The 19,999-nt window shown below is 40.0% G+C and overlaps 1 protein-coding gene across 4 annotated transcripts in view; it reads left to right on the forward strand.

Annotated features, from left to right (window-relative positions):
- Positions 1 to 18,426, forward strand: part of Fmn1 (formin 1) — a 434,422-nt gene extending 415,996 nt beyond the window's left edge. For all 4 annotated transcript variants that reach the window (XM_045156457.1, XM_045156456.1, XM_004669715.2 and 1 more), the window contains 2 exons: positions 14,772 to 14,856; positions 17,741 to 18,426. In XM_045156457.1, the coding sequence (XP_045012392.1) occupies positions 14,772 to 14,856; positions 17,741 to 17,785 (130 nt within the window). In that variant the 3' untranslated portion in view covers positions 17,786 to 18,426. The remainder of the gene's footprint in view (positions 1 to 14,771; positions 14,857 to 17,740) is intronic.
- The last annotated feature ends 1,573 nt before the right edge of the window (positions 18,427 to 19,999 follow it).

Consider the following 19,999-nt stretch of genomic DNA (forward strand, 5'->3'; position numbering starts at 1 on the left):
TTGAGATAACACTTACTTTTTTGATAGAGAGTTTGATAGGTGTAGGCCCTCTTGTAGCCCATGATTGATGGTAGCTTGATATTGGAGAGTGGGCTTATGTTTGGTTATGGTTCTGACTTGTTTCCCAGCTCCAGCTATGGGTCTTGTACCACTGAGGGGATCAGTTAGCCAAATCAAGAGCAGTTGGTTCCCCACCATGGCTGTGTGCCACTATTGCACTTGTGTGGGCATCACATCAGGTTATTTGTTGCTAATTAGGTTAGACAATGAGTTGCTTGGACAGATATTGGTCATTTCCCCCAGTCGCCCATGTGGCACCTTCTGGCACTAGACACACTGACTGGGGACTGACTCTCTCCTGGCTTCCAGGCCTGCCATTCCATTTTACGTGTCAGCTGTGTGTGGAGTCTTCAGCAATAGGGTCTTACCACTGGCCTTTGGTGGGTCATCAAGTACTCTGACAGAAGTCTGTCATTGTTTTGGGAAACCTTGTAGGTTTCTCTGATCAAAAGCTCATTGTGGATGGTAGCCCCAAGCTGGAAGTGGGCGTTACAGGTCAGTGCCCACGAAGAAATTGAGGAAAAACATAACTAATATACAAGAGTTAGAGAGGAGAGAGATAGAGGGGGGAGAATGGGAGAGGGAGGGAGGGAAGATGTAGAAGATTTAGGTTAGTCTTGATCCTACCCTCTCCAATGTCTTGTGGTTCAGGTGTTTCCTGTAAGGGTCTAGTGAAGGTTCAGCCATTTGGTCTGTCTTTTAGGAAGTAGAATTTTTTGGTACCAATGCCATTTGGGTCCGGATTACTGTTTTCCACCCTTCGATGCCCTCCCCTCGCTCCCCATCCATCCTATTGTCTAGTCCATGAGGTGCTTGCTGGGTATGTCAGGTATCTTGGGTAGATTCAGGTTAGGTGTTGTAGATGAGTTTTATTTTTATTTATTTATTTTAAATAGAGAGAGAGAGATAATGGGTGCTCCAGAGCCTCCAGCCACTGCAACTCCAGATGCATGTACTACCTGGCTAACATGGAATCTATGGAATCAAACCTGAGTCCCTTGGCTTTGCAGGCAAACACCTTAGTCACAAAATCATTTCTGTAGTCCAAGATCACATTTTTAATTGAAAGTATGCACACAGGGGCTGGAGAGATGGGTGAATGGTTAAGGTGCTTACCTGTGAAACCTAAGGACCCATACACAGTCTCTCTCCAGATCCCATACCAGATGCACAAAAGTGAGGCAAGCACAAGTGTGCACATGCCCACTAGGTGACACAAGTATCTGGAGTTCAATTTCAGTGGCTGGGGCCCTAGCATGCCAATTCTCTTTCTCTCTCTTTCTCTCTCTTTCTCTCTCTCTCTCCCTCTCTCTCTCTCTCTGCCTCTCATAAAAATGAAGGTATGCACACAGAAAGACCTCTGTGTTCATATCTGTGCAGTGCTGCATCTGGTAGCATATTAAAATTCACCAAGACAAAATTTTATTCCATGCAACTCCACCTTACTTTTACCTCCTCTGTACTTTTTATCTGTATCTCTTGACATTCAGACAGCTGATGAACTTTCAATATCCACATTCTTTCACCTATTAAAGCAATGCATAGCTGAAAAAATTTGACTTAACTTTTGCTACTATCTTATTTTCTTCTCTTTTTGGGAGGGGACTGCTTCATTGTTCTGGGCTATAGGAATTTTACTTCTGATATATTTCACCATTCAGGAATCTTACAACTGTTTCCAGATAAGCCCATATGTGCACAGAAACCAGGACCACTCACAAAATGCGCCACAGAGTGAAAGGGGAAGACAGTCCAGGGGAACCGGGCCTCCAGGAATAAAGTCTACATAAATGCTTCATACTGAGCTAAGACAAACTTAAAACACCATTTCAAATCCCATAATGGGCAAGTGAACAAGGAGTTTGGTGAATTATATATATGTATTGCAAATAAAAAATTTTATTGTATTCATAGCTATAATTTATTCCACAGGAGAGTGGAGACTTCATTTTTGATTGTTGTTATTTTTAGTTCAGCTAACTACCAACAAGGTTTTGTTTTAAGTATGTTTCTTGAAGCTACTATGGTTAATGATGAAATTGTGATGGCCTTGACAACAGATAGTTGCAGGCTCTGTTGGGCAATCTTAAAGGCTTTTCTCAGAGCTCCCTTCTGCTCAAGTTGCTTTCAGACCAAGATTTGGGAACTTAGCAAGGCTGTCCTTCAGCTCACAAAGGAGCTGTTGATTGCCTTGCAGACATTGCAGGAATCCATCTCTTTACATGGTAAAGTTATTCCTGGAAAAAAAAAATCCATTAATTCAGATTTTTATTTATTGAACTTTTCTTTCCTACTGACGTATATACATGCTCATTCCAGTAACTTCTGACAAGTTAACTTTGTTTTCCCTGGCCTTCCAATATGTAGTTAAATACATCTCATTATGCAGATTGTATATAGCTGACTGCTAAAAAGTCTTCATATTTTAGGAATCCCTTTAAAATACAAATAGCTACCCTTTAGTTATTTGGCAAAACTTTGAATTTACCTGTCAGGTTTGAAAGTATTTCTGTCACAAAACACAAATAGTAAATGCCCCCATTTATCTGACTTATACACAGAATTATAGTCATAAATAATAAAACGTCCTGACCTTATAAGCATCAGGTGTAAATACATTTCTACTTCTTTCCCATAAGGCTGCTGTCTCCTAGACATTGTCACCTCTTTAACATTTCGTTGTTACTCTTCAAACTGGAACTTTATCACATCTATCTCATTCAACCTAGGCCAGTTTTGACACTAAAGATTGTGCGCTGAAAAATATTCCATAGCTCCCCAAATTATAGCCTGGCCTTCCACCGGTCTGCCCTACAGTTACTTGGCAACTTCATTTCCTATAGCCTCCTTCCCTACAACTGCTGCAATGGCTCCCACACCTGTTCTCTCTTGTCCTGTGTTATTAATTTCTTTACTCTGCATTTTCTTGGCTAATTTCTACTGATCACATAGTCATCATCTGAGGATATTCAAGATCTAGATCTCTACAAATCCATGATCTCCACAAATAGGAGAATTGCCCTTTCCTCTGACCTCTAAAGCATTTTTTCCACCCTTTAGCATTAAATTCATCCAGCTTTTATTGTAATAGTATGTGTGTCTTCCTCCATCTCCAGTGCATAAATCTATTCTATGTTGTGTCTTCTATGGTTCATTTTCAAGCACAGGGCCAAGTACATATTTACCTTCATCTAAAGGGCTTCACAGCTTAGTCAAATGGCTGTAATTAGTATCAAAGATCTCTTGAGAATTCAGAGAAGGAAAAGCTTCCAAGGAAACATGGAAGTAGAGATGTCTTTTAGAAGATGGTTATCCATAAAAATTAATCCACTTGGAGAAGAGTTGTGAGAGACACAGAAGCCAATGAGGGAATATTGGAGTCCAGTGGCTGCCTAAACAGACAGATCCTCAGAATCACCTATTGCATAAATATGAACAGATCTATTAAACCCGAATCCCAGGGAGTAGAGCCAGGAGCTGACGGTCTTGGATGTATCCTACAGAGATGCCACAGCAAAAACAGGCTTTGTGTTGATTGCCTCAACTAAGGGGAAATAAACCTTCAGGGACACCTACCTGGTGATTGTTGTTTAGCTAAGTTTAGGAGCTACAAGACTTAGGTAATCTTGATGGTCTCTTCCAACACTAACTTCCTGCAATTTTAGGCAGGAACTGAGATGCATGTTGATGGAGCATACGAATTGATTACTCAGCAAAGGAAGGGCTAAAGGCTATTGCAAAGGTGTGTCGTTGGGAGACACAACATACATTTTAGAAGAATTACATAATGTGATTCCTGAAGTCAGCCTGACTAAATGCTCTTTTCTTTGTGTCCTTCTCTGGGTGCTTCGCCTACCCCAGCTTCTTGTATGTTTTATATTCTTATGATTTAAATTTGCAGCCCTTAATTAAACACGTTCTTTTAAAAATATCTACGTTGATAATGATTTTAGCACACACTTTCAAAATATCCATTATGTCCCAGGTGATATACAAGGTATGAAACTTTATTTTGGAAAATTTTAATCTAATAATTGTAGACTGCCACCTTCAGGTGTTCTCCAATCTCTGGTGTCTTTCCTCAAAAATTCTGATGTTTTTTCACTGTACCTCTAACATGGACACTTAATGATTTCTTTTTCATTCATTTTCAATAAGCTTTTTACTCCTTAAATAAATTATAGGCCCTGAGAAGATACATGCAGTGTATGTTCTACTTAGTTACATGTCTCTGCAACACATCCTGTTTCCTCATATTCAGTAAGTGTTCAATTAATATAGAATACATAAGCCATCACTGTGTTTTCTTTAGCCATGTTGAAACTAATTACAAGACTTGCTGTCTGCTGTTGATAAATTGCTGTCTTATTTGTTTTGATTTTAGTGGTATAGTTCCTCAGATAAATCCCTCATGGGTCACTTTTGCTCAAGAAAACACAAACTTAATCACTGTTTTAGAAGGAAGAAAGAAGTCAGAGACAAAAGGGGTCAATTGATGGGGTAAAACAACCCCAATCTATGTTCCCCCCTTTGTTATTTTCAATTTGTTTTAGAAATAAAGGAAAAAATAAAATAAGGAAACAATGATCCTTAGGATACATTGCTATGCCAAACCTCAAACTATTTTGGACCTCAAGTCAAGACCTTAGAGAGCATCTGTCTACACTCTATTTCTCTAGTTGGCAGAGAGTGATGGAAACCCAAAGTAAGACTTCTTCATTCAGCCAGAATATTACTAAACTACTTATCTGGGGGACTCCTGACAGCTCCCGCCTTAGGCGGGGATGCAGCAGGGGGTTGCCCAGGGAGTATGATTTGAGGGGCGCCAGAAAGGCTCCCTGCTCCAGACAATCTCCTCACCCTTTTTGTAGAAGTCACTGTGTAAACAGGCTCTGATCAGTTTTAGTTGCTGATGAGCCTCAGTAGGTGGTACAGGTTTCAGAACTGCAAAGGGGGAGTGTGTCTGCAAGCACATGTGTGTCTTCAGTATTAGAATCAGGATTGTCTTCCACCAGCTGGCTATGCTTTTCAATTTAATCTGTAGATTTATGACACAGAACTGCCTTCAGTTTCTAGGCTGCCTCCCAGATAGTTCTCCCCAAGGAGGAAGTGTGTGCTGGTACCTTTCACTCTGCACCTACAACTCTGGGTCGTCTGGGGTGTTATGTCTACTAAGTGCAGAGTGATTGGCTTTAACTGATCATGCATTCCAGGGCAGGTCTAACCCCCATCTCCTTCCACTCCCCTGTGGAAGAGAAACTCTGCAAACGGAAGCAGCCTTTGGTCTGCAGTTAATCACCCAAAGTCAAAGTGTGTTTGAATATTATAACTGATAACCCTCAAAAACTATGAAGTGTCTGATATGTGTAGCTGCTGGAACTTGGTCTTGGTTAGAAATACAAAGATGCCTCACTTAGACATGGAGTAAGCAAACTGTCACATCTTAGGAAGTAGAAATCATAGGCTAATATCATGGAATAACATTTAAAGGTTAAAGTGTGGTGTGCAAGGAGCTAAGTCTTCTAAGCCTACGATGTACGTTGCATTGCTTCTTTTCTGTCTTGTCTAGTGAGAGTGGCCTGGTTGGTGGTCATGAAGGTGGAAGGTGGAAAGTAGGGGTGGCCAAGGGTCAGACTCTGAGGAGAGAGTATAGGCTTTGAAGGGTATGTGTCTAAGTATGTGGCCATTAGCCCACCTGAGATAAATGGATTTTCAGTTACTCATTGTTTCATGTTTTCCATAGCTCTTTTCTTTGATTTGTGCCTACTTACCCTTTAGAAACATTTCACATAGACAGTGACCAGTGATGTCTTCATCAGCTATGTATTTTTGTTTGTGTTTGTCTGTATTGCTGTTTGTGATTTTAGTGACAGTGCAGAGACTTTACTTATTTCATTGATTTTCATAACTATGAATCATATGCTATTATGAATTATGCTAACAAGAATTCATAGGTAACTATGAATCATATGCTATCATTATTATATCACTAACTCATAGAATATTGTCAACAAGGATAAAATAAGAATGTCTCCCTCAGCCCCTGGTAGGTCTCTGGTTGTAGTAGTAGTACTTTTTCCTCTACAGACAACTTGATTCAACAAACTGGGGACAGTATTTTATGGAAACATGACAGAGTTCTCTAACACTCAGCTACTTGAGCAGTGGCTGCAGGAATATCCAGACATAGCCGTGCCCTCCTCAAAGGCTATTAAAACAGCTTCCATGATGGTAATACCATCTTTGCTTTGAGTAATCCCAATGAAGACAATATCGCAGTGCAGCCCCTGCCTCCTCTATCTAAAGTTCCATCTATCATGTTATATTGAATGCTCTATGAAGAGAAAGCCCACATCTCCTCAGCATCTGTGTGGAGCTCCTTTTGCCTTCAAGGCTGATATTACTAGGTTCAAATCCGGCTGGAGGTCCTTGCAAAGGAGACAATGGTAAGTTGATATTTCATCTGTGCAGCTTCCTATGTGCCTTCTCTTTTATAAATCATCATTGGTTTATAAAAGAAGCTATGTCTGCTAATGATTGGTTCAGCCAATCTATCTTAGGGACCACATGTCCCCACCTGTAATCCCTGTACCTTTTTCATCCCACAAAAGTCTAATCAAGAAGGGGAAAAATATTGCATACCATTCTTGCTGCTTTAGTTTGCTTATTTGTGTGTTTATAGTGTTCCTGCTTGGACTTCAGAACAGCCATCAGAAGGAAGAGTTCATGCATTTGCTAGAGACATTATGGATCATGTTTGGACCCATTAGAATAAGTATAGTGGTGTTGTAGCATTCAGCGTCTGCATCCTGTAGGGGGAACTTGAGTATTCCCTGTAGCATGCCAACTAAGAAGCATATAACTCTACATGCTGGCACATACAGATTACCTTTCCCACTTTCCATTTTGGCCTTCTTGCTTTAGTGATGAATGATATGAAGCTTTTAAACATGATACATATTGCAGCTAGTTAGATATGCTTTTCCTAGCTCGTATTTTTTTTTCATGAGACATACTGCCTCTGTTTTCTTTGCCTTAATCCACCAATGTTTCCATAGACACTCATTGTGAATGTTTTATGAAAGAAGAACTATCCATGGTCCAAGACAAAAAGGCATGTGGGGATTAATGTTTTCAAGTTGCCCTATACAGCTAGCTGATGGAGCTTCTCCTTTGAAGCTAGTAGCAATATAACACACTCTCCTTACTTCCCACGTTTTGGTGATTCCCACAATGACTGTCTGTGAATATTTGCCAAAGACAGGTACTCTCAGGCTTGGGACATATTTGAGGAGTAAAGAGCCAAAGTGAGTAATAGAGCTTGGTGCGGATTTAATGTTCAATTTTTCTAATGTCCAAAAGCTTAAGTCTGACAGCCATGGTAGTAAAAATGAACATTGTTTACAAAGCTTTGTCTTTTTAATCCACTGTCCATCTCCAAGATATCCATGGAGACTTCTTCATGAAAAACCCTTCAGTGGTTTTCTGCCTGAAGTGGAAGCTTGTGTGCTTGTTTGTCTGTTTGTCTGTTTGTGTCACCGCCTCCAAAGCTTCAAGAAGTACCTTTATATTCCAGATATAGGAATTATCTGCTTTAGATGGGAAAAAAAGAAGAGCTCTTCTTACACAATTGAGAACACACCCAGAATGCTAACATATAAAACCACTAGAATGAAGCTTTCTTACTGAAGCAGAGCTTACAGCTGTTGGAATCTATAGGACCCCTAAATGCTCTCACTCTCTCAGAAACAACTTTACTGAATGTTAAAGCTCTTTATTCTTTTTTTTTTATTGCTTTGGTTTGGTTTGGTTTTGGTTTTTTGAGGCAGAGTCTCACTCTAGCCCATGCTGACCTGGCACTCACTCTGTAGTCCCAGGCTGGCCTTGAAGTCACAGTGATCCTCCTACCTCTATCTCCCAAGTACAAGGATTAAAGGCACATACCACTGCACCTGGCTAGGGTCTTTGGAAGACACTAAAAGCTCTCCTCCAAACTGGAGTTTTCCAATAATGACAAAGTATTAGCAGCCTGAACACATCTCCCACTTCCTCAACATCTTACTTACCTCCTCATTGGCTGGTGCTTTTACATGGTTAGAAATTTAAAAAGTCATTCTGTTGTTATGACTTGATGGATTCATATCACTGCCTTATATATCACAAACCAATGAAACTGCATTCCAAAGAATAAGTACATTGTTTACTTAATCCCATAGACTGTTGAATTCAGAATTAGTTTTATTTAGCTATGGATAAAAGTATAGCCAGAAACTGGGTGTGGTGGCACATGCCTTTAATCCCAGCACTCGAGGCAGGTTTGGGAGGATCACCATGACTTTGAGGCCACCCTGAGACTACATGGTGAATTCCAGGTCAGGCTGAGCTAGAGTGATTCCCCTGCCCTCGAAAAACCAAAAAAAAAAAAAAAAAAAAAAAAAAAAGTATAGCCAGTATAGGTATGGGTAGCTCAGTTTTAGGCTCCCCTGGAAATGGAAAGGCACGGCTCTGTGTCCACTTCCCCAGTGTGTCAATGGCATTGCCTCTCCAATGGGAGACTTATGCTTTTGTGCAGTATGCTGCTCTCCTCACCTTTAGGTTGGGATCAGTGTCTTCTGAAGCTATCTTCATTCTAGACACAGTGCTCCCTATCCAGGTGGTTCTCATATGTAGGCTGCAGGAGCAGAGGACATGCTTCACTATCCCTTCTCACACATGTGAGACACTAGCAGCAACTGTGATTTACCAGAACCCCCAGAGACTCCTGTGGCTTATCAGATATCGTAATGAGAGACAAGGAAAGATAGGATTTTCAGAACTATTCCTGAAACATTTATGTATTGAAGTTTACTTTTTCTGTTTCTCTAATATGTTAATTTGGAGACTTCCCCATGTTTTCAGTTTCTTTTGGAGACCTTAGCATACAATCCTTAAAATCAAGTCAAACTACTTGCACATGAGTAATTATGAATGCCTATGTGTGATATTCTATCATAAATATTTAGGCCAGAAACAAAAATGGATCCAACATCTTGTTCAAAAGCAGAAACATATTCAGAAACAATTGAACCAAGGAGCAGGTTGACCATCTATGCAGCTAGAAATTGCCTAGCCAGCGAATTACTTTTGCTTAAAGGCAAAAGTTGGGCTAAAGAGATGGCTTAGCAGTTAAGGCACTTGCCTGTGAAGCCTAAGGGCCCATGTTTAACTCTTTAGATGCCATGTAAACCAGATGTACAAGGAGACACAAGAGCACAAAGTCACACATGCACAAAGGTGACGCACATGTCTGGAGTTCAACTACTGTGGCTGGAGGCCCTGGTAAGCCAATTCTCTCCCTCTCTTGCTCTGACTCTCTTTCTCTCACATAAAAAAGGCCAATCTGTAGGGCTTGCTTCAAAAAAAAAAAAAAAAGGCAAAAATAGACAATATCTTATGTCCCGAGTGAGATAAGAAAATTCCAAAGCTGAGACAAAGTTATACAACTCCTCTGTTCTCAGTCCCATTCTGAGTAAAGTAATACAATTCTTTTGCAGTTCCTGGCATATTTATATAAATTGGCATGTATAAATATTTAACACATGTTGAATGGCCTTCAGTCCCCTTTCCCTTGCCTTATTTGGGACTCATTTTGCTAATCAATAACTAGAATCCTTAAATGTTTTGGATTTTTCTTCCCAAAGGTAATGCAGAAAATAATTTTATAACTAAATCTTTACTAAACATTTAAACTAATATGGAAGTAAAAGTTATCAATACACATTATTCACTTAGATACATGCCAAGAACTGACTTGTGCAGGGCCCAGGATATATACAGAAACAGGAGGATTCCAAGTGTGCCTGAAGCCTGGCAATTTCCTCAAGTGGTTCTAGTGGAATAAGAGAAATGAGATACCTGGTCCTGAGATGAAAAGCCTTAAGTGCCTTAAGAGAGGCACAAAGTGCTTTTTTGGTTGAGAAAAGAGCAATTACTTCTAGCTAAGAGAGATGAAGGAAGCTTTCATGACTTTGACACTTAAGCTGGGAATAGAAGAATGGGAAGAATTTGAACACAGGGAATGAGTGAGGGTCATTGAGGGAACAGTGAAAACAAAATGTAGAGGTGAGAAAAGCCATGTAGAGAGAATGGTGCTTGACTGGGCTAGCAAAGGGAGCACGTGAAATAAGATAAAGCAATGGATTCATGGTAGGGAACTAAGTGTAATGCTTTCATTTTTATAGCCACAGTGTCATTTAGGTGCAGTATTATTCCTACTTTTGAGATATGAGGAAATTTAAGCCGAAAAGGTTAAGTGGCTTATCCAAGAACGTTTATCTAGGGCTAGACAGATGGCTCAGTGGCTAAGGCTCTTGCCTGCAGAGCCTAGCCACATGAGTGTGGTTCCCTAGTACCCAAATAAAGACAGATAAAGAATGGTGTGAGTATCTGGAGTTCCTTTGCAACAGCTGGAGGCCCTGGTGTGTCCATTCTCTCTCAATCTCTCTGTATCTCCTCTCTCTGCTTGCAAGTAAGTAAGAACAAAAACAAAAAATTGTGGGTCAAGAACATTTATCTCGGGAAACTAACATTGTGTTTGAAGGAAAACAGACCTGAATCTGAAGATAAACTAAATGTAGAACAAAGGAGGATTTAACTGCTATGCTATACAATTTAAATAAGATATTCTAGTCCAAGGACTAGTAAACTATAGGCTGTGTTCCACATCCAGGCTACTACCAGTGTGAATAGAGTATGTTAGAACACAGCATTGTCTGGCCCTATGTGGCATATATATGTGTGTGTGTGTGTGTGTGTGTGTGTGTGTGTGTGTGTGTGTGTGTACACTGCTTTCTCAGTACAATATTAGAGCTGAGTTGTCATAAAAGAGAATACACATCCCAAAAGCCTAAAATGTTTACTCTGACCATTTGCTGACCCTCACTGTAGCTGATTGGGAATCATTGAAAATGTTGGAAGAGAGATGGGATATGCTTAAAGCCATGCATTGGTAACTGAGGCCATCTTAATAGGTAGGATGGATTGAAGGGAATTAGATGATTTAAAAGACTACTTTTTGTCTGGACTCTCATCCCTTTACTTCTACACCGCCATAGTAGTCCTCTTCCAAGGCTTACAGAGTCCAGGCTTGTAGCAAACATGAGTGAAATGTGCTGAGTGAAAGGAAGCCAACTTTGCAATCAAGCTGACAGAGGGTACGCACTATGCTCATTTCTTTTATTTTTTTTTTAATTTAATCTATTAGTTTTCTTTTCAGTAAATACAGGTGGTTTGGTACCATTGTTTAGGCTCATCTGTGATCTACCCCCTCCCATTGGGCCCTCCTTGTTGATGTAAATGGGTCATGCATTGTGGAGTTAGCCCCCATTTATTGGTATGATAAATGTCTCTGCAAATCATGACCCAACATGTGACTCTGACATTCTTTCTGCCCCCTCTTCCGCAAAATTTCCCTGAGCCATGTTGGGTTCATTTTTGGTCTGCTTCAGTACTGAGGTGTTGGGGGCTCTCTGATTTGGTAGGAGTTGATTTTTCTCTGCGTTGGTCTCCTTCCCCTTTGTGCTGGTATCCAGTTCACAGGAAAACATCACCCTTGCTTGTTTCGCCAATTGTCCTTAGTTTCAGTTGGGCCCCTTTTGAGGTATGTTTGGGCAGCTCTCTAAAGATGAATTATTTGTAAGTGTTTAGAAAAAAATTTTCAGGTGTCCATCCTTCTCACCTTCCACTTCCTTAGAAGTGGGATTTCATCTTGTTTGCCATTGTCTTTTCCTGGATAGCTGCCCTGGCCCAGCTTGATTGCTTTCTATGTGCCAGACAGCATACAGTATGCTAACGAGGAGCTAAAAACAATGAAATCATATGAGAAGCTCCATTCTAATGCAAAAGAAAGGCACCCAAAATGATCACAACACAGTCAGACACATAAGCCTTAGAAGCAGGTGCACAGAAAAGAGGTCATATCAACCCTTTCCAACAATATCACCTTCATATCACAAATGTATCATAGACAACATTCCACATTCTTTTTTGAGGGAAGGGGTTGCATGTTGCATGTGTATGCATGTTTATGATGTGCACATGTGTGTGAAAGTGGTGCATGAATGACGTGTTAGAAAACAACTTTCAGGTGCCCATCCTCCTCACCTTCTACCTCCTTGGAGGTGGAATTTCATCTTGTTTGCGCAAACATGCTCCTTTAAAGTGAGGGACCGTGGGAGAGATGAGAATTGCTGGCCATTCTATTTAAGTGGGATGAAAGAGTAACTAGGAGGCACTGCATTTGAAAAGAAACCTGGCTGGAGAGAAGCAAGAAAGAGTGCAAGCTGAGGGTTCAGAATCTTGTCATCACCACATAGCCAGACCTGGATTTGATCCATTTAGTGAATTCTTTTCTTGGTTGTGAATAGACACAGTTGTTGCCACCAATGGAAAAGTTTAGTGGACAATGTGGTACAGACATGCAGACTACAGCAATATTGAGAAAGGCTGGTCTTAGACAGATTTACAAATGTATTTCTTCTTGGGTTCTCTAAGAAATGACTCATGTTTGTATCATTTGTGTTTTTTGATGTTCCAAGTCAGCATGTTGAATTCATTGTAACTAACTTCTGCATATAGGTAAGGAGATCACATTTACTGAGTGTATGCTTTAAGCAACTTATGTAAAATCAGCTAAGAGCCAAGCCTCTCTATCACTTGTAAATGATAACAACTATATGGTTTCATGGTTAATATAGGGTGAGATTTTTATTTGAAACCCTGAAGTAAAAAAAAATATATATTAAATTTTAAAAGTCTGAGTTGGTGGATCTTTTACTAGCTAGGATTCTTAAAATACCTTTGAAGAAATTTTTTTTTAATTTAATTTATTAGTTTTCTTTTCAGTAAATACAGGCAGATTGGTACCATTATTTAGGTTCATCTGTGATCTACCCCCTCCCATTAGACCCTCCTTTTGTTATTGAAAATGGGTCGTGCATTGTGGAGTTAGCCCCCAGTTATTAGTATGATAAATGTCTCTGAAAATCATGACCCAACATGTAACTCTGACATTCTTTCCGCCCCCTCTTCCGCAAGATTTCCCTGAGCCATGTTGGGTTCATTTTTGGTCTGCTTCAGTGCTGAGGTGTTGGGGGCCTCTGAGGCTCTGGCTCTCTGATTTGGTAGGAGTTGATTTTTCTCTGCATTGATCTCCTTCCCCTTTGTGCTGGTATCCAGTTCACAGGAAAACATCACCCTTGCTTATTTCGCCAGTTGTCCTTAGTTTCAGTTGGGCCCCTTCTGAGGTATTTTAAGAATTAAATTAAAAAATTTAAGTATTCTGAGAAATTTTAAGAATGCAAAGGATGACACAACTCACTTATGTTCTCATCACCTAGAATTACATATTCTTTAAGATTTAGCCTAAAATTAAACATCATAGATATTATGACTTAAACATAAAACACTATTTAATACAATAGCCTAGTCTCATTCTCTCCCATTTTTCTAGTATTCAACTGATCATGAGTTTACTATTTTTTCCAGTCTGCTTTGAATACTTTGACATGTATTGAGCCTGTTAATGATGTTGAGCTTCTTTCTGTGTTCCTACTGACCTTTGTTTGTCACCTTTGAAAAACTAGTCACATTTTTGCCCACTGTGTGGAGAAGTGATTCATCTTTTTTTATTTGAGTTATAAGTATCCCTTTTGTATTCTGGATAAAAGACTCACATCATATATATGATTTATGGTTTTTCTTCCCATACTATAGACTTTTTTTACTTAACTTCTGTGAACTTGTGAATCTTTAAAAATATTTTAGTCATTTGAGAGAGAAAGAGTATGGGTTCACCAGGGCTTCCTGCCACAGCAAACAAATTCCAAATGCCCTTTAGTGCATCTGGCTTTATGTGGGTATTTTGGAATTGAACCCTGGGCTGTCAGGCTTTGCAAGTAAGTGACTTTAACTGCTGCGCCATCTCTCCAACCCTGGACTTGTGGATTTTAATGATTATAACATTCATGCATTTCCTCAAATCTCAAATTTTTATAATCCAAAGAAGGTCTCATAGCTGTCTGAGCAGATAGCAGGCTTAAGTGCTATGAACAGTGCTATGTGCCCATAGTATTTAGTCCATCAGAAACTACTACATGGTTCTCAATGACACAGCTTCCCATGGTCATCTCAGTGTGCCTCTGAGCCAGTGAAGAAAGCTGAATTTTGATTACACAGAGGAAAAGCCTTTGTACCTAGAGTTTGAATTTAATAATAGCCATAAAAAAGCTTAACACACTTATGTACCATACAATGACATTTAAGTGAACAGGTCATATAAACAACAATCTCATAAAATGATAATGGAACAAAAAAAATGCTGTTGCCTAGTGTTTCCACTGTGCCTTTTCTTGGTTTTGACATACTTAGGGACACAGATACCTATAGTGTGCACAGTTGCCTGCAGGATTCAGGACAGTAACATGCTGGATAGAGTGATGACCTCATCTTTGTCATAGACTTTCCAATCGAGGTTTGTGGGCATTCACTGTGACCGTCAGCACGATAACATTGCCTAATAATTGATTTCTGGGTGTTTTGATTATTAAGCATTTGTCTGTATTTTTAAAATACAATTTCATTCAAAAGTGTTGGGATTTCTGTTTAAACCTTTCAGATTTTTCTGGCTTTTTTTTCAAATCCCCTGTTTCACCCTCTCCCTATTTCTATTTCAGACTAAAAATGGCTCAAGCTTCAGTCAGCAAGTTGACATCAGAGAAGAAAGTGGAGACAAAGAAAATCAATCCTACTGCTAGTCTGGTAAGTTACATTTTTCAGCATAAACTCCACAGGTTTCATTTATACCTAAGATGGCCCTAAGAGTGTGTAAAGAGATAGAGTGTCTACGTCCTCAGTGCCACCCCAATAGCGTGTGGTTTAAAAAAAGTAAAGTAGGAGTGAAAGCAAAAGCATGGCTTTGTGTTTCTCGTGCAAACCCAACAAAGGTCATTTCTGATGAACCACATGTGTGCCAATTGCCATTGCACATCCTTCAGCACCTGACTGACACCACACACCCTTACCTCAAGGTACCTTTCTCCTGCAGTGTTTATGTGTATTCACCCTCATGGACTCTGTCTTCCAGTTAAATAATGGAAGGCAGGAAGTCCTATGTGTGTAGCTGAGTAAATTAATATGCAAAAAGGCACAGCTTTCACAATAGGAATAGAAAAGAGGCAACAAAAACCAGGACTATACCCTGAGTCCTCTCACATCTCTTCCTTGTACTATAAACCAGCTTTCTACTTGATCTTTCTGAATTTGAGAGAAAGCTGTCCTCAAGAGTCCAGTATTGGACTGGAGGAATGGCTTAGCAGTTAAGGTGTTTGCCTGCAAAGCCATAGTACCCTGGTTCGATTCCCCAGGACCCATGTTAGCCAGATGCAGAAGAGGGCACATGCATCTGGAGTTCGTTTGCAGTGCCTGGAGGCCCTAGCATGCCTATTCTTTCTCCATCTCTCCCCCCAACTCTTTCTCTGTCAAATAAATAAATATTTTAAAAAGAGACCACTGTTAAGTAGAAACACAGTGATCTACCATTTGCACATTACAGATGTCAGCTGGAATTGGTACATGCTTAGGAACTCAGGATTATTGTCAAAGAAACTGTTTAAATCTCAGCCTTTTCCCTAGGAGTCAAAAACCCTGGCAAGGTTATTTTGTTTCTTTCCATTCAAGAAAAGTAGGAAAGTGATAGTACCATTGACTTAAGTTATTTTGAAGAAACCAGGAAAAGCTATATATTATATGGTATAGAATAGATGCTCAGCCAGGTGTGGTGGCACATGCCTTTAATCCCAGCACTCGGGAGGCAGAGGTAGGAGGATTGCTGTGAGTTCAAAGCCACCCTGAGACTCCAGAGCGAATTCCAGGTCAGTCTGGACTAGAGTGAAACCCTACCTTGAAAAAAAATAGAATAGATGCTCAGAATATGTTAGGTACTTTTGAGGTTACCGTAAATTCCTTGGGCTCTGCAAAAGGGATCAGCATTGGTGGTCAGTAAGTAGAACTATCATTCTCTTCACTATAATTATTTAAGCCCAACCTACTCTGGGCTCTAATGTAATGTAACACACACACACACACACACACACATAATACATTGTATTATATGCAATATAAATTTCCTTTTGTATTACAAGTAACTTTGCCAGCTGTTCCAGATGCTTCAAAGACCATTATGAAATGAAATTACTTATTGACCATGTTTCTCTTATATCCCCATCAGCAGCTGAATGAATGTGGATGAATAGTAAATGGATAATTCAGGGTCAAACAGCTTGGGAAGGCAGATCTGGGTTTAGCATCCATAGTGCCCCTGCCTGACTGGACACCACTGGTGTCCATTTGATAGTGTGCTCAGTCCACTCGCTCGTATAATTCTCAGTGGCAGTGGCTCAACCCTGATTTTTAGTTGTCTTCATCAGCTCTTAGCTCTTTTCCTAAGTCTATTATTTAATCCTTAATGCTGACTTTTCTCCGGCAACAGAAGGAATGGAATTAGCCATGTAGACAAAGAAGAAACAGTGGTCTACTGAGGCCTCTCATACAGATTGGACTTTCTATGAGTAAGCCCCCATGGTGACCCTCAGCTCATTAGAGTTGTTATATCTTTTGTCTGTGTATGAGAGCAAGAAAGTTTCGAAACTGACCCCTGATTTAATTTTACAGGCTGGTGGTATGCTTCATGCTCAGGGTGAAATGGCACTGACTTTTGTTTGTATCTAGTCTCATTAGTAATTCATTGCACAATGATATACTTGTAGGCCCTCAGCATTTGGTGGTCATTTCTCAAATGATTTCTGCCTGCATCTGCTCTTTCAAGGGGACTACCACATCCCCTTCTCTTTAGCCTCAGTTAGCTTGCCCCAGGAGCAGCCCATCGCTACATTGCTGCCACGTTAACTTCTATAGAGCCCCAGAAACAGGAAGAGCCTGCTTGTTACTCTGTGTGCTTTTGTCTGTGTTCACCTCTTCCCATCAGACAGCCTTGCCCTTCCCATTTTAAAGGCTGTAGTGGGTAAGGGGATATAAGAAGAACAGAACAGAGTATCTGTGGAGAAATGAGCACTAATGCTATTTTGCCTGGATGGACTCCAGCTGTCTTCTACCTTATATGGCCTCTCTTCAGTTCAATAAGGTCTGCTCTCTTGCAGATTCGTGCACCTTGAAAAACAGGATTTATTTTCCTATCTTGACTCCCTAAAAACTATTTCCTGAGATTTCCCCGAAACACCAACAGAAGGCAAAGGATGAGAGTGGAAGGAGTCAATGAATAACACTAAAAATGCATGTCTTTGTCACAAAAGAGAACAGAGCAGAGCCACTTGGTATGGTGAGCTCAGTGTTCTGGATGGACACAGCAAGTTGACTGGCTGGCTGTTCCCAGACATAGCTAGGTGATTGGCTGGATGTTCCCTCTCTATTTATTTTGGTTTTGTAGGGAGGGGTAAGGTAGTAAGTTAGCAAGAGCAGGTAACCTAGGGTCTAAGGAAAGAAGAATGAAAATATTCTTGTTTCTAGAGTGTTTGATACAATTCTACTCAGAATTCCAGACCAGAATTTGAGAAATTTATCAAAATGTGAGAAATATAAAAGAATAATAGAAATGGTAATAAACTTGCTATTTTTCCTTAAACTTTAGAAAGAACGACTACGGCAAAAGGAAGCCAGTGTGACCACCAACTAAGATGCAAGTCCAATAAAGTGATGGCCATGAGACACACCACCCTCATTGCCAAGGAAGCTCTGGAAAGATTTGTTAGAAGACGCTGGTTTTTGCTGGTCTCTTTTGGAGGTCATCTGCAGATAGTGCCCTGTGCCTTCTTGAAGACATCCCTTATTAAGCCACAGGAACAATGAAAGGCTATGTGAGGGATGATTTCAGGAATATTTGACTATTTCTTATAGAAGCCCAAAGCCCAGTCTGTTATAGACCCAAAAGAAACATGGAGATTTTCATTTTACCATAAAAGCTGAGACTTCAGGCTTCCTATCATATAAAATGTGACCTTGTCACAGAAGAGGAGATGCATCTTTTATGATGATTGCCTTGGGAGAATTCAAGTTTCTTACATGCTTTTGTTTTATGTATTGGTCTTAATTTTGATCCTGTCGTATCAAGGTTCTATAGTATCTTTCTCTAACAAAATGTTGAAACTTACAAAAACTGTTTTTGAAGAGATTTAACACTTTGTGTCTCCCAGACCAGGGAAGTAATTTTGTTGTTGATGATGATGATGGGGATTGTGCTGATGCTGATGCTGTAGTGAAAAGGAGAAAGAGGGGCTGGAGAGATGACTTAGTGGCTAAGGCACTTGCCTGCAAAGCCTAAGGACCCATGTTCAATTCCCCAGTTCCCATGTAAGCCAGATGCACAAGGTGGCACATGTGTCTGGAGTTTGTTTGCAGTGGCTAGAAGCCCTGGTGTACCCATTCTCTCCCTCTCTCTCTCACACACACACAAATTAATACATAAAATATTATTTTATACAGAAGATAGAGTAGAATTGTGTGTGGATAGAGCTCATGCTAGTTGACCTTTTATCCTGAACTTGACAGATAAGCATGAAGGCAAAGTCAAACCAGGTGATTGCCTTAATATTAATCTTTGAATGGAGTATCAGGGACAAGATACTTTTTCTTACTCTGGCCCTTCTGTCACCTTAGACCTCTCTTTGATGTCTCCCCCTATAGGTTACCACTCGTTGAACCTATTTTGTGAGGCAAGTAAAAAGAGAACTGGGAGATGAACTGAGAATAGGATTAAAGACTGTTGTTTTCAAGCCTTGAAAAAATAAGAGTCACAGGCTTTCTTCTTCTATTGGTGGAAACATGTAGAGACAAACAAGAATCTTCTATCCCTTCCTAATCTGCCTGCACATGGGTCTGCTTCTTGCCCCAGAAACTTTCCAGAACCTTTGAAATTGCCAGATACCTAAGTGTCTTCCCAGGATCTGCCTGGCAGTCATCAACCTTCTCAGGGACACCCTTAAAATAGATTCAAGCTACTGAAATCAATATCATAGATTAATACAGTGAAAACTTTGGGAATCGTACTGTAGTTGGCATCAGATAAGTCTCAGACACCACCTTCACAAAAGTTCTAATCACCTTTGTAATGGCTCAAAAGAAATACAGTCACATGAATGAGATAAATAGGTAAGCACATAAGGAACTTTCATGACTATAAAGACTTGAGGCTGCTGTGAGCAGGACATGTTTCTGGTTGTTTTCTTACACAGTTTCTCTTAATTTGCATTTTACCTATGCAGAAGGCCAAGAACACTCATCAACTTAGGGAAAATTGTGCTATCAGCCATCCTCTACTTCCATGGCCTTTACTCTTCATAATTTGTGTGAAACTTGATAGCACTGGGCTGGCAAATGCAAGGGAGTCGATAGATTTGGGTAGACATTAACATCCCAAGAATTTGGCATGGAGTAAACAACCTGTACCACATTTGGGCTGCCACCTTGGCTGACTGCTTCCTAAACTCTGTGTGAACAGTAAGAATGTCAATGAATACTTATCCTATAAATAATGTATATTTCCAGTGCATTATTATCTTCTGTTTAGCTTATCAAGTAAGAAATCAGGTGTTTCCAATAGATTACCAAAGGCTTATCTTCACTGTTCTATTCCAGAGCTTTCTTCCACTTTTATAAGTCAAATGTAGTTTTGATTGTTCACCTAAGGTAGCTTTCCAAGTCATTCTTTCTAGGATTTAAGAGTAGTCCAACAGACCACTGAGTACACAGGAAGATTACTCTCCATGCCCTCATGACATGGTTGATGAATGTTCAAAAATGAGCAACTCTGGGAATCATTGGGATAGATTTTAAATTTCAAGTTCTATTTTCTGAGGTACCTGAAAAGAATATTACATGCAATAATTCTAAT

Source organism: Jaculus jaculus, chromosome 8 (genome assembly GCF_020740685.1).
Source record: "Jaculus jaculus isolate mJacJac1 chromosome 8, mJacJac1.mat.Y.cur, whole genome shotgun sequence".
Lineage (NCBI taxonomy): Eukaryota > Metazoa > Chordata > Mammalia > Rodentia > Dipodidae > Jaculus > Jaculus jaculus.